The 14,479-nt window shown below is 47.0% G+C and overlaps 2 protein-coding genes across 6 annotated transcripts; one reads left to right on the plus strand and one right to left on the minus strand.

Moving 5' to 3' along the window:
• Nucleotides 1-185: 185 nt before the first annotated feature.
• On the minus strand, nt 186-7,434 carry LOC100193046 (uncharacterized). Its single transcript, NM_001138214.1, has 5 exons — nt 7,261-7,434; nt 6,780-6,979; nt 4,550-4,765; nt 4,287-4,429; nt 186-782 (listed from the first exon to the last, which is right to left on the minus strand). The coding sequence occupies exons 2-5, from the start codon at nt 6,977-6,979 to the stop codon at nt 595-597; spliced, it is 747 nt and encodes a 248-aa protein (NP_001131686.1). The 5' UTR covers nt 7,261-7,434; the 3' UTR covers nt 186-594.
• A 29-nt stretch (nt 7,435-7,463) lies between these two features.
• On the plus strand, nt 7,464-11,802 carry LOC103645967 (uncharacterized). 5 transcript variants are annotated; one of them, XM_008670690.3, is made up of 5 exons: nt 7,464-8,001; nt 8,461-8,527; nt 10,451-10,503; nt 10,997-11,088; nt 11,505-11,802. In XM_008670690.3, the coding sequence occupies exons 1-4, from the start codon at nt 7,566-7,568 to the stop codon at nt 11,065-11,067; spliced, it is 627 nt and encodes a 208-aa protein (XP_008668912.1). In that variant the 5' UTR covers nt 7,464-7,565; the 3' UTR covers nt 11,068-11,088; nt 11,505-11,802. The 5 variants fall into 5 exon arrangements, 3 of the variants coding, with proteins under 3 accessions (XP_008668912.1, NP_001338051.1, XP_008668913.1); XR_561919.4 differs by lacking the exon at nt 11,505-11,802 and adding an exon at nt 8,602-8,669 and having other exon boundaries at nt 7,514-8,001; nt 10,997-11,036; XR_002749923.2 differs by lacking the exon at nt 8,461-8,527 and having other exon boundaries at nt 7,482-8,001.
• Nucleotides 11,803-14,479: the final 2,677 nt, after the last annotated feature.

Below are 14,479 nucleotides of genomic sequence, written 5' to 3' on the forward strand. Positions count from 1 at the left end.
CTTCAAAATTTGTGCTGATTAGAGATTTTTTAAATCTAATTATGATGTAATACTTCAGAGCGTATCACTATCCTTCGAACAAAAGAAACACAGTTCTTTGTGCTGAACGCTTGTTTGCACACTTATATTGAGCTGATTCAACGACGAGTAACTGAAGAATACTGACAAAATCAACCGAGAAAAATAATAATTGGTGTATCTCACTCTGACATTATTTTTCTGCTCTGCTAGTACTCTTAAGTATAAAGGGAGCATCCTTCTTGACGCGACTCACATTATTCAAGGTTTCAGCCCCGAAAAAACGTTCACATCCTTCATGTTTCAGACATCTTACAACAGGGGCTGATTCTGTATTCAGGTGTAGGCATCCCATATTTCAGAAACTCAAATCATAGCTCATTTGATGGGGTGCCAGGCTACTCTTTACATGTGAGCTGCAAGTATTGCTGGAAGTATGATAGGATTGGTTCAATAAGTCTTTGAACTTGAAACAATATAAACAGAAAGCTTTGAGCAGCTTCATATAATTACTTCCCCTATGTCACCATAACCAAATCACTGCACATAGCTTATTCCACAGTGACAAGATGAGGCCTAGTCATTGTGCTGAAAACCAGGAAGAAGCGATGCAACAAACCCTACAACAACCAGCTGGATCTCTTTCAAGACACCTTCCAGCCAATTACGCCGATTGCCTTCTACCTCTGCCTCTTGTGGATTCTCGTTACCAGCTGCAGCATCTTGTTCACGGTTCTCTGCAGCTTGGTCAGGGTTTGCAGGGTCTGCAAGATTTTTCCCAACAGCAGAAGTGATTATATATTAGAATAGCCGTGCATCAGCACGAGGAATATAAATTATTGGTACTTGCAGTCAAATCAAAAGGAAAAAACAACCTGAATGTTAAAGCATGAAACACAATTCCATGAAAACAGAAATAAACATGATAGACAGATATATCATATGTTTCATCCGTCAGATATATCATATGTTTCATCCGTTGGTGCCTATCGCGGCCATTTACAATTTTATTTCATGCTGTTAGACAGTCGCCACCTCCGGCCGTCGGCGGCCACCCGCTTGCGCGCCGTCCTCCCTGGGAGTCTAATCCTTCCCTCCCGGAGGCGGCCACCATCCCAGCCACCGGGAGCCAGCCCTGATCCAGCCGGCTGACCCTCGGCGCCCCACCTCTAGCTCCCTGCGCGGGCCCCCTGGTGCCGCGGGACTCGCTGCTGGTGCACGAGCGTCGCCACCGTCGGACTGCGCATGCCTTTCTGCCGTTTGGCATCGGATCCACGCCGCCGTCGGACTGCGCATGCCTCTCTGACGTCCGGATCCGTGCGCCCCTCTTCCCCTGCATCGTCGGTGACCGACCGCGGTCCTCCATCTTCTGTGCCGCCGATGGGGCCATGGTGACGCCCCCCTCTCCCAAGCGTCGTCGGTCTTCTGCCTGTGTTGCCATGCACGGGTGCCACCGTCGCTGACCGAGCTAGTGGGCGGCGGCCGCCGCCGCTGGCTGGGCGCGCGTGTGGGCTCTGCCGCCGTGGAGAGTGGCCAATGCACTAGCAATAGCCACTGCCTCGGCAACAGCCAGGCGCGCTAGCAGCCACCGTCTCCCTTTCCATGTCCAACGGTGGCGCGTCAACCTCCTCTCCCCCACCGTCGGCTACCTCCTCCCTCCCTGTGCTGATGCCCCAGCAGTGCCTCCTACCTTCATGCTTCTTGTGTTGCCGGCATCAGCGCCCCTACCAGGCCCAGCGTAGGCCCCTGCCTAGCTGGAACCACCCTGTTGCCCTCCCCCTTCTTCATCGCCGCCCTAGCCGGATCCACCACTGCCGCGACCTTCCCGGCTAGATCTGCCATCCCTTTGGCGGATCGCCGTCTTCATGGTTGGATCTGTCGCTGCCGTGGCCTTCCCGGCGGATCCGGCGATACCCCTTCTCTTCTGCCGCGAGCGCGGCCACCCTAACCAGCTCAGACGCGTGCGCTGCTGCAGGCCTCCCTAGTGGGGCTCCTCGACGACTAGATGCGGAAAGAAAGAAGGCCCTGAGGCTGTTGATGTCCTTTTGTGTCGCCCTACCGATCGTTGACGCTAGAACGTCAACCCCTCCAAAGAACGAGGTCACTGCTGCGTGTGTCTCGACCACCACCACCTCGACTTCGTCTACCTCGGCATTAAGGGGTTATCATCTACATGGACTGCACACTGGTCTCTACTCCAACCGCAACACACACACCCTCATGATGTTGCGACTGCGGGGGGATTTCAACCAGTCGGCTCCTACCTTCGGCTTCTGCTCCAGTCTCATCGTTTGCGATGCTCCCGTTGCGACTACGAGGGGATGTTAGAGAGTGTGTTCCTATGTGTAGGTGGGCTGGACCACTGTTGGACTGCCGCCCCATTAGGGTTAGGGTTTCCCCTAGGTCTATATATATGTAACCATCCCTCTATGCAATACAACAAGGTAATACATTATCTTACATGGTATCAACTAGCTAGGTTTTGGCCTTCCAAGCCATAGTCGCCAGCCCCGAGCTCCTTCCCCTACAACTTCCACGTTGTCGTCTCCGGGAGGCACATACTTTCGTCCCGAGGGCGGCCACCCATCACAGCCACCCCTCTTCTGCTCCACACCAAGGCGCCACCTCTCCTCACCCACCGGCGACGGCTCTCCGGTGGCCTCCTTCCCCGATCCCCGCTGCGGGCGCACGGGCACAAACACATGGACCGTGCCCAGCAGCGTCTCCTCTGCCCCTTCCCCAACCGTTTCCCAGGCCGGCGCCTCCCAGGGCAGACGCCGGATCAGCAACCCCCTGTGTCTACGTCGTCAGATCCACCTTCGCATGGGTCGGCGTGGTCACCCTGGCACCGTCCTTTCCTTCCCTCCCTCATCGCCATTCATTCCCAGCCCGACGCGACTGGGGCGGCGGCCCTTCCTTTGGTCCCCTGCTCTTTCTCCTTCCTCATCTTTGGTGAGTCGCGTGCCAGGGCGCCGCCCCCGAATCCGCGACGTCGCTCCCCTTTGCCCTCCTTGTGTCCGGCGCCCGCGGTGGCTGCTGGCCTTTCCTCCACGCGCGCCGGCCCTCCTGTCGGCCATGGCCGCGACCATCGTTAGGCCCGCTTGTGACCTCCCCAGAGGCGCACAGGCCAATGTGGCCGCTTCCCAGTCCGACATAGAGGCTACGCCTTCCTCTCACCCAGCGACGGCGTGACCTACTTCCCCACTCGACCTGCAATGCCCAGGCGCTGATCCTCCCCCACTCTCTGCAAATCTCCTTCACCCGCGACGCCCGCTGGACCTCCTCGCCATCGGCTCCCCGTGTTTCCTGCTCCGGCGTGCTGGTTGCTTTTGTCCCTCGCTTGAATCGCTCCTGCAGCCCCCCTTTCTACCTTCTCCTGTCGCCGTCAAACCCCCCTGCCAGGTCCGGAGCATGCCCCTGCTCGGCTGGAACCGCCTCGTCGCCCTTCCCCCTCCTTCGTCACCTTCGTTGGATTCGTTAGTGTCGAGGCCTTCCGGGCCTGATCAACCCTCTCGGCTAGATCTGTCATCTCTTTGGCCGGATCACTGTCTTCATGGCTAGATTCGTCGTTGTCGTGGCCTTCCCAACCAGATCTGCCGTTACCCCTTCTACTTTGCCGCGGGTGTGGCCACCTTGACCGACGCAGATGCGCGTGTTGCCGCTGGCCTCCTTGGCGTGGCTCCCCGACTACCGTACGAGAGAAGCAAGAACATCCATGTTGTTGCTGCTCGTGTCGCCTCGCCGACCGTTGACGCTCGAACGTCGACCCCCCTCCCAAAGAACGAGGCAGTGCACCACCTCGACTTCGGCTACTCGGCATCCAGGGGCTATCATCTACACGATGTGCACACCAGTTTCTACTCCACCCGCAACACTCGCACCCTCACGACGTTGCGACTGCGGGGGATTTCAACCCGTCGACTCCTACCTTCGGTTTCTACTCCAGTCTCATCGTGTGCGGTGCCCCTGTACGACTGTGGGGGGATGTTAGACAGTGTGTGCTCTATGTGTAGTTGGGCTCACACCACTGTTGGACTGCCGGCCCATTAGGGTTAGGATTCCTAAGTCTATATATATGTAACCACCCCTATGCAATACTACAAGCAGCCCTTCACAATCTTACACGAGCAAGGGCTACTGCTGTTTATACGAGAAGCTTACAATAGTATGATGACATTAGTATACTAAAAAGTGAAATTGGTGTTGCAATATGATGAACAATCATACGTAGAGCACAAACAATACGGAAAACAGTAAATGGAAGCTACCATTGGGCTGCTCATTGCCATCATTCTGGGCAGGCAGAGCAGCACGGTTCTCGGCCCGAGCAGGAGCCTGTGGTGGATGAGCAGCTGCACCTCCCGCCCGCTGAAGCCATCTAACAAAAGGTATAATAGCTCCGGTTTGATATCTGCAGGATACAGAAGCATGAGGTTATCTAGCAGCACCATATATAGGCTATACAAGTAATGAAGAATAAACTGTGAAATAGCATTAAGTATTTTGGAGACGATTTGAGCAAAGTACTTACAAGTAAATCAATGATGCAAACAGTATGAGAAGAAATAGCCTTTGTTTTGAGCCTTCCTGGCTAAAGAGAAACACCACTGCAGCTAGTTTGATGATCAGGGTCAAGTCAAGCTGAAAAGCGAAGTGAAACCTCCTCACAACAACTTGTCTTTGAGGTACATTTTGCTGCCTAGCATCCTGTACATTCTCTTCACCAGCAGGAGCACCAATGCTTTCTCTTCAAGCACAGAAGAGCAGATATAAGCAAGCAATTGGACAGTTCAAAACTTCATAATGCTTCGCACTGGTCCCAAGTATCCCCATCCCCCAATGACCAAATCACCAAACCAGAATAAAAAGGAATGTCATAGCCCATAGTAGCAATTCTTGCAACAAAAGTTTTCTTTTTTCAACTGCTCAAAGTCTGTAACCAAGTTTTACAAGTTAGCTGTAGTTCCATTCTATCTTCAAGCATGGCAGCATCAGAAACAGCGCTTGGGCTCCATTCAAAAAGTTAAAGGTGTTTGTGTTGTGGTATTCTCAATCAAATTAGTCATTACAAACTAGTCAGTTATAGCAAGTCCCTGCTGTCATAACGATGAAAATTGTATTATTTCAGGACTGAGTAAACATCATTATATGTTATGTTCTGCCTTACTCCTGTTCTACAAGTTACAATATCCCTAGATAAATAAGAGAGATGGCTGAAGTTATTCATCTTGATTTTGACCCCCACACTACAACAGTGTGATAAGGCCAGTCAATCGGTTTTTTCGGTGTAATCAGTTTACTGGTGTAATCGGTTTGTTTGTTCAGTTTTAGAGAACTTCGGTGTTGCAGAATGAAGAGTCGATCAATGTTTGGAACAAAAACCAACATTTTCGTTTATCTGTTTTTTGGCTCGGTGTTCGCTTTTTGCCAAACTACATCGAACACTAGCACAGCACCCTGAACGGAGGACAGAGACAGCAATTTAGCTATGTGAATGATTAAAAAACGGGGATAACAGCAAGCTGTTCAACACAACCACATGCCGTTCAACATCAATCAAAGCACGGGATTCAGGAAGACCAAAAAATCAAGAAAGGAAGTGGAGAACTGAATTTGAACAGGAGAGACAGACACATCCCACAAGGAACCCACTGACCTGCACCGTCGCATCGGCTTTCAAGGTGCTGATGCGCCGGCGCGCCACGCTCGTCGTGGTATGCGTCATCGCTAACTCGCAGCACCACTGAGCAGGATGCACCATAGCTAAGCCCTGCGGCGGGTGCTGATGCGCCGATGCGCCACGCTTGCCGTGGGATGCGCCATCACTAACTCGCAGCACCACTGGGCAGGATGCACCATAGCTAAGCCACGCTGCGGGTGCTGCCATCGATTTGGTCACTAGGGATAGAGTCAGGGCCTCAAGGGTGCGGTGCGGGAATGCTGGCTGGGCGTCTTGGCTGGCTGTGGGCCACCTTGGTGTGGGCTTCATGGGCTGACTGTTGATGGAAAGTTGGTTTAGCTGCTCTAGTGCTTATGGCAGATACACTTCGGTATATACGGTGAGTCAGTTTGGTCAGGCCTAAGCACTGACACCGAAGCCGATCACTGAGGTATCAAGAAATCAAAACCGATCCCATGCCGAACAACTAATAGTTTGGGTTAGTTCGGTTTCAGGTCGGTAATTGGTGTCTGGGAAAAATATGCCCAGCCCTAAGTGGGACTGTGGGAGTTTTTTTCTGTACATATCTAATTGCTGAGTTAATTAGTAATGAATGTTGCTTCAAGAACAAATGAGGTGCATGTCAAATAATTCATGGAAACAGATACAATAGTGAAAGTTGACTCACTGTTTTTTCGGTTACCCAAGATTGTCGCCACCTCATAACAGATCCTAAACGAGGTACGTATAAAGTATAATTCAAATGAAGATCTAAGGATCTCATAATCCTTAAAGTAAGATTATATTGTATACTGCTGCTGCTGAGCATGCTTTTAATCATAAAATTTCTACCAAGGGCCAACGGAAAAAGTACCTAAATCTCAACATATCTACTATGAACCCCTCATCACACTAGTTCGATACAGCCACCCAAATGTGTCCAAGGTTTTCAACAGTACAATTTTATGACTGCATATATTACTTGCATAAGCTGACTTACAATGACTACTGCAATGGCACGCGAGCAGATCTCACCAATTCATTGATTGTACAAAATAGGCAGACGTAGCATATTGTTCAGTACCAAAGGGTAACAACTTACGTTGGGATATTGTAAGTGAGGGGAATGAGTGTGGTTGGAGCATAGCAACCCATTCCCATCGCCGCTGCTAACTGGTTCTGTTGTATGGCATATATCCCTGGACCTTGAGCCTGATCATCCCCGCCTTGCTGGGGAAATACCCCAGAAAGGTAGACAGGGTACACCATCGGAGAAGCAGAAGGACCGTTCGGTGTGGCCATCTGGATTATCATCACCAGCAACAACAGCACATAGCAGTATTATCATCACCATCAGGAGGAAACACATATTAGAGAAGATTTTTAGAAGAAACAAAATATGCTAGCGGCCTGGATCAGGAACGTGCCCCGTAAGGCAGATCGGTGTACAACCCAATAATTTTTGCAAAAAAAATGTACATGCATAGGCTTGTAATTTGATCAGATCCGGATACAAATAGCTAAGTTAGGGTTCGGGTTCTCGGTTTCGCACAGCAGGAATGGAAAAGTAAGGATCCGCATACCTTGTGGGTGCGGGTGCTAATCCCCGAGACCCCGACGATGGCTTGGCGAAGGGACCGACGATGGCCTGGGCACCTAGCTAGGGCGCCGGCGGTTTGCCTAGCTTCCGCACGCGAGAGGCACAGGGCGAGCGCACGCGAGAGGGAGGCAGCCGGCACTGCAACTGCTGAAGTCCGTGTGTTTTTCTTATTTTTCAGTTTGGCCCTTCTGTACGTTTAATGCAGCCCGTATCTCCGCCTCCCGCGGCCCGTCTCGACACTTCCATCACCGCCCATCGAAATCCTTCTACCGCCCCGCTCCGTCATCCATGGCTCGTCTGCTCGCGGCGCGAGCCCTTGCGCTGGCCCGCCCCTCGGGGACGCCATCCGCCCTACGCTTCTGCCCCTCCCGTGCGCTGTCGGACGAGGTGGAGTTCGTCGAGATCGACCTATCCGAGGAGTCCCCTGCCTCTTCATCCGGAGGGGAAGGCGAGGGCGACTCAGCCACGGTTCAGGCGCAGATGGGGTCGCGGCGCCTGGAGGACGCCATCTATGGGGTGCTCGTGCGCCGGGCGGCGCCCGAATGGCTCCCCTTCGTGCCCGGGGCATCCTACTGGGTCCCGCCGTTGCCGCGGCCGCTCGGGGTGGCGAGTCTCCTCGGCGCGGCTGTGTACACCGCGAGGGGCGCCACGGCGATGACGGAGGAGGAGGCGTTCAGCTTCACTACCGTACGGGGGTGTCCATCCGCGGCGTACTTTGTGGGAGGTGAGGTGGATTAAGCAAGCATTTCATTGGGGTTGCGAAATGATGATGTGTTAGGGCTGCATAGTTTTGATTTGTCACTGAATCATAGTAAGTTTCGGTACTCTTGGGGGTGGGGGGTTTGCAAGTTGTGCAAGAAATTTTTGGGGTGCACTTTTATTTTTATACATGGTTAGCTAAATGATTGTTTATATTGGATTGATGCGTGCTAACTTCAGGTCCACGTTGGACGCATAATTGGTTCGTTTTAGTTTTGGGTGGATGGTTATCGGTGTTTCAGAGATGGGGCCTCTCCAATGCAATGCAAGTGTTGTTCCCAACATTTTTGTTCCTTTATGAGTTTTGATGCGATGAAATAGGTCTAGAACTTATTGGTGCATTGTTTGCACGGATGAAGTTGAAATGTTTCAAAACTTAAGTTGATGTAAAGGAGTAGGCCTGTTCATGGTCCTGTTTGTGCAGGTTTGAGCGGGTTCGCAAACCAAGCCGTGTGCATGTACTCTGGTCTGGGTTGGGTAGCTCTGCACAGGTTAGTAGCTGGTTTCATAACATATATGGTTGGGTCAGTCCAGTCTGGGTTGATGGTTTTTCACGGTTTCTCAGTTGATAAGTCCCATCGCTAGAAGGAAAAACAAAAAAGGAAGGTTCCTAGAATCCCATCCCCTTCAAAGGTAAAACCTGAAACCAACCCAGAATCTCAACAAACACAGGTTTCACCATCAGGGCTATAAAGGAGTATGTTTTCTGTCTTAACTTCACCTGATGGTGAAACTTGTGTTTGTTGATAACTTAATGTGAGTCCAATGTACTGCAATGTGCCCTTGCACAATCTAGCTCTTGTAGTTGTAGCTATGAAGGTTGGAGGGTTATGTGTTCCATAACAGGTTCTTAGAATTTTGATATATTATTTTGTGAATGATGACTCGCAACCATGTGAGCACAACTTCATAGGCTCAGTGTATACAAATACAAGTGAATGCTTTCATGAATTGTCATGATCGTAGTTGGCGTATAAGTTTGTCAAAAAAATGGTGATCCTTAATGGCATTGGAACTCAAATGGTAGGATTGCAAACCATAGGATCATAAAAAATAGAATTGCAAAACCATGCTGCTTGGCATATCAATCCTGAAGAAATCTGCATGGAGATTGGTTATGTATCTATTTCACATAGAATATATGACGTTCCCCAAGGTATTTGGTAATGACATTTAGTTCTAATAGATTGAAAAGCCATTATTTTTTCCTGTTTATGGCCTAGTTTCTGAGATATAGCAAGGCAGAAACAGCTGCTACTTATAAAGGGAGGGGGGTTTAAGTCAGCCCCGGGGCATTATATTAAGAAAAAGACCTCACGCAGGTCAAGAAATCAGATGGACTTGCATTTTTATAACCATGCCGCTTGTCATATCAATCCTGAAGAAATCTGCATGGAGATTGGTTATGTATCTATACACTTAGAATACATGACATTCCCCAAGGTATTTGGTAATGACATTTAGTTCTAATAGATTGAAAAGCCCTTATTTTTTCTGTTGTCTATGGCCTAGTTTCTGAGATATAGCAAGGCAGAAACAACTACTTATAAAAAACTCGACCTGCAGTGGTAAGTCAGCCCCGAGCATTATATTAAGAAAAATACTTTCTCACGCAGGTCGAGAAAACCCCGGAACCCCTGCCAAACCCATACACAGTGTCACCGTAGCCCATGTGAGAACACGACATCGACCGGGACCAGGCCTTAGACATGTGCTTTGGCGTGGGACGAGGACATTTTTTTAACCACAGCCTAAAATTCGCTCCCACGCTGAGTCGAACTCAGGACCTGAGAAGTGCTACTCAAACCACCTAAGCAACTCAGCTAGAGGCCCTTTCGCAACAACAGCTACTTATCACTTACCATGTTGGCATGTTGTGTTTGCATGTTATTCCCTTTCTTATGTGTCATCTTTTAATTATTCCCTCCCCTATCCCTGTTAAGCTGAAAACTTCTTTGCTATATATGTATAAATGATACCATGACTATGTAGTTGGCTGTGCTTTCCGTACGGAATCAGTTTATGTATGCCCTCAGTTCCACTCAAATTTATGTGAAGCAAAACAATTATGCAGTATAGTATTCCTTTAGGTGTGCTATTAAAGCAGAATCATTTCATGAATTCAAAGGATTGTAAATAAGGCACATACCATTCCTTCCAGCACTTGTTGATTCAGTAAAAATTCTGGTCATACTGTGCTAAACTGCTAGCATAAACTTTCATCTTCGTATTTGGTTTGCCATGTTACTGGTAACAAGGTTTAAATCTCTTTGTTTGGAGAATTTTGCTGGTTGCTGTGTTTAAATGAGTATTTAACAAGCTTGATGGTGGATTTTTTATAAACGAAGTTTAGCAATTTTGTTGATTCTTTTGTGGCTGGTCAAGTTTTCACAAAAGTATGTAACTATGTACAGGTGGTCAGAGTTTTTGGTCTCCTTAGGCTCCAAAGTGTCCAGGGCCAGAAATGGTAAGGCAGGTCACAATTTCAGTAGTATGTGTGGTGAGTTGAGTGGAAACCATGTTTCATGTACTCATGTTGCATGCAGAATTAGGTTGGGTAGTGAGTTCATGTTTCATAAAAGGCCTGGGTTGGGTTAATAGTTTGCGGATGGTTTTGTTTGTTAGCAGTTGACAATTGTTTCACTGTATCTAACGAGTATCAAGTCTCGTATCTGGCTGTCTGTCAACCATATATACATGTTTTGATTTTAAAAAGGAACTATATCCGTTTGTTTGTAGAGTGTAAACTTCTAAACGTATGCTGATTACTCAAGCTGTATAAAACAAAACCTTCTTTTGCTTTCAGTTTGGCTATCAGGAGTCAGGACCTTTGGTTCTGCACTGAGACGGCCATGATATTTCGTACTCTAGATATTCGATTGGTTAACATTTCGCTCTTCTTGCTCTGCTGTTGTCTCATCTGTTACTTTTTAGTCTAAAATAGTTAATCTTTTTCAAAGGAAAATTTCTGCGTCCAGTGAAGAAATCAAGGGAAGATGCTACTCAAACTGACGATGATGATGAAAGCTAATTCTATGCTGCTTCACCTGGGGTAAGTTGATTCACTTCCATCAAGGTAGCATTTTACGCTCGCTTTATTTTGTATCCTAGGGCTGCATTCAGGCCAAGCCATTGCTATTTGCTACCATGCTTAAGGGGTGTTTATGCTTAAGGGGGTGTTTGAATGCACTAAGAGCTAATAGTTAGTTGGCTAAAAAATTGTTAGTGAAATTAGCTAGCTAAAATAGCTAGCTAACTATTAGCTAATTTGCTAAAAGTGGCTAATAGCTGAACTATTAACTAGAATGTTTGGATGTCTTCAGTTAATTTTAGCATATTCCTATTAATTATAGTGCATTCAAACACCCTTGTTATAAAAAGAACATTCTGAAACGATAGTTGAGATGCACCAATAACTATGTACGAATATTGTCTCAAATCTGAGGCCTCACTGTGTTCATTGTGTAGGCTCCTACCGAAGAGGGCTGCTCGGGGCTGTGAAGCTCCTCTGATGATTGTAGATGTAGACAGCTAGGGAGCCCCACAAGGATCTTCGGCTGGCGTGCTCACAGCTGGTAAAATGATGCTGGTTCAATCGTATGTATTTGGCAGAACCCGATGCGCTAGCACCTGGACATGGTGCGCGTAACCGTGGCGCATAATGTAATAGTGTTTGTACCAGATTTTTCCTTCTGAATAAAATTCTGAATAAAAGCATGTGCACATGACAGCTCTCCAGTTTAGCTGGGGGCCTTGAGTTTCCAAACGAGACGTGTCCTGTTCATTTTAATCTCAATACATGTGGATTGAATACACGTGGATCGGACTGGAATGAGGCCTTAGTTCGTTTGTGTCGGATTACACCGGAATCGTTCCAGCTAATATAAGTTTATATAAATTAGAGAAACAATCCGGTTAGGAATCGTCCCGACCCACTAAGGGCTTGTTCGGTTACCTCTCAATCCATGTGGATTGAGTGGGATTGGGTTGTTTTAAATCCCAACTAAGTCAAACTCTTTTTTAATTTTTTTCAATTCAATCCAATCCATGGGTAACGGGATTAACCGAACAAGGCCTAATCCGGCACAAACGAGCATGGCCTGTTCCGACCCACTAATCCGGCACAAACGAGCAAGGCCTGAGTGGATTTAAATCTCTAGAAGTTAAAAAATTTCTTAGGGCTCGTTCAGTTATTTAGGAACCATTGTCTGCTTTAGGGCTAGTTTGGAAACCCTATTTTTTCGAGGGATTTTCATTTTCCCAAAGAAAATTAGTTTATTTTTCCTTAGGAAAATTGGAATTTCCTTAGAAAAACAGTGTTCCTAAACTAGACCTTATATAATAATTAATAACCTGGAACATTTTTGGTCTTTATTCTGACAGTTTTGTACAATCCTATCTAATTCGTACGGAATGAGAATAACTGAAATTGGCTTAAGTTGTTGTTCGGTTATTCTAATTCTATGTGGATTACAGTATATTGGGCATTGGATGGATTTTGACTTGTTATAGATTTAAATGAACTGAATACCATCCAATCTATATGATCAAGCCTTAAATAGGGATGAATGTAAAAGAAAAGGTCCAACTGTATGGCTGATCTTGAAGTGCCTGCCCTGATGGTGCGACTAGCGAGATCAGACTTGCTGGATGGAACAATATCGTGACGATGACGAGCGGGGTAAGGGCGTCGGGAAGGGGTTAGGGTCAGGCGACGTCATGCGTAGTGACGAGCAGCATCGGGGCAGACTGTAATACGCGAGATCAGACTGGCTTGGGCAGCATCGGGTAGAGTAGGGTCGACAGATAAATACGCGGATTGAGCTAAAAAGGAATGACGGATGATGGAAGTTAGGAGGACTAGCTAATCCGACAAGAAGATCCAGGATAGGGCTCGCTTACTCCACATAAAACTTTATTTTTCTATACTTAACTTTAAATGAACATTAGGTATAGAAGGTTTTACAAAATTGAGGGGAGGGGCTATGGCGTGTTTAAGAAATAAAGTGGGGTGGTTAAGAAATAAAATGATAACGTGGATGTGTTGGGCATGCAAATTTTTCCTGGTCCAAATCTGCTCCTGGCTCTATGTCTCGCTGTTGTTTGTTTGGTGGTCGTGCACTATTGAAAACATATTTCCAAAGTCTTCTGAATGCTTTTGGCCTTAGCATTTCACTTGTTATAGTGAATTTCATCACCAATTAAATTGGTAGGATCCCTATATTTTGGAAGCTCTTGAGTGGTGGTTCTAAAAACTCCTATGTCAACCTCACGATAAGGTTCCATACAAATTTTTCAATAAGTAAAATTGTCAACCTCAAATATGAAAGTAGAAGGTCCATCTCCGCCAGACATATTTATTTAGGCAGCACATTCTAACTAATGAGCATGATGCTTTGATACTAATTGAAAGGATCAAGATGTCTAAGAGAAGATATGATTTGGGATTTTATAAATGTCATTGTACTAAATTAAATCATAATCACAGGTCCAACTTCACACGAGTGCTTAATGATGCGTCAAAAAAATTTGCATCCTAAATTACAATCCTGTACTAGCATAGAAATTCTAAGAATGTAAATAATTACTCTAATGTAAATGAGTAAAGGATTAGTAAACTCCTCAATGTTTTTCAATGTCTCAGAGAGCCAACACTTTCCACTATTTCTCATTGGAGCACTCATGCAAGAATGTCACTCCGTGCAAGAAACAAGTGTTCTCTACAAGCTGATTATTTGCCACACTGGCACAACGAACCGCTTAAAACAATGTGTAATGCTATGTAAGGTCATCCATAAGCTTTTCCGATGATCAGTGCACTTTCAATTGCCAACGAACCATCTAGATAATACCAATCACCAAGAGTAACAAACAAAAACTCACTTGAATCAACCAAGCTTAATGAGATTAATAGGTACACACTAGTTACTCTCTATGTGCTAATGAGGTCACTAATCAAACGATTATAAATATTCGAGTCTCTTGCTAGGCAAAGGCTCTCCTTCTATAGATGTCCAAATGGACGGGCCGTGTCGGCCCGGCCCGAGCACGGATTAGGACCGTGCTGTGCCGGCCCACGGGCCCCAAGCGAGGCCCAAGCACGGCCCGCTAGGTTAATAATCATGCAACAATATATAATGTTTAAATGATAAAAATATCCTAAAATATGCATTTTTAGGGTTTAAACCATATTTATTAGCTCTAAACATTTATTTACACCCACATAACCAACAAAAACATATGTTTCTTGTGTTTTATACTCTATATTCAAGTATAATATATATATTTATATGAAAAAATAGAAAAAAAATAAAATCGGGACGTGCCGAGCCTAGCCCGTCGTGCCACGCCTTCGGCCCTGGCACGGCCCGGTGACCAGGCCGGCACAGGCTCGGTTCACTACGTGCCGTGCCGGGTTCATGCCGAGCCAAACCCGTGCCGGG

Source organism: Zea mays, chromosome 2 (genome assembly GCF_902167145.1).
Source record: "Zea mays cultivar B73 chromosome 2, Zm-B73-REFERENCE-NAM-5.0, whole genome shotgun sequence".
Taxonomy (NCBI): Eukaryota; Viridiplantae; Streptophyta; class Magnoliopsida; order Poales; family Poaceae; genus Zea; species Zea mays.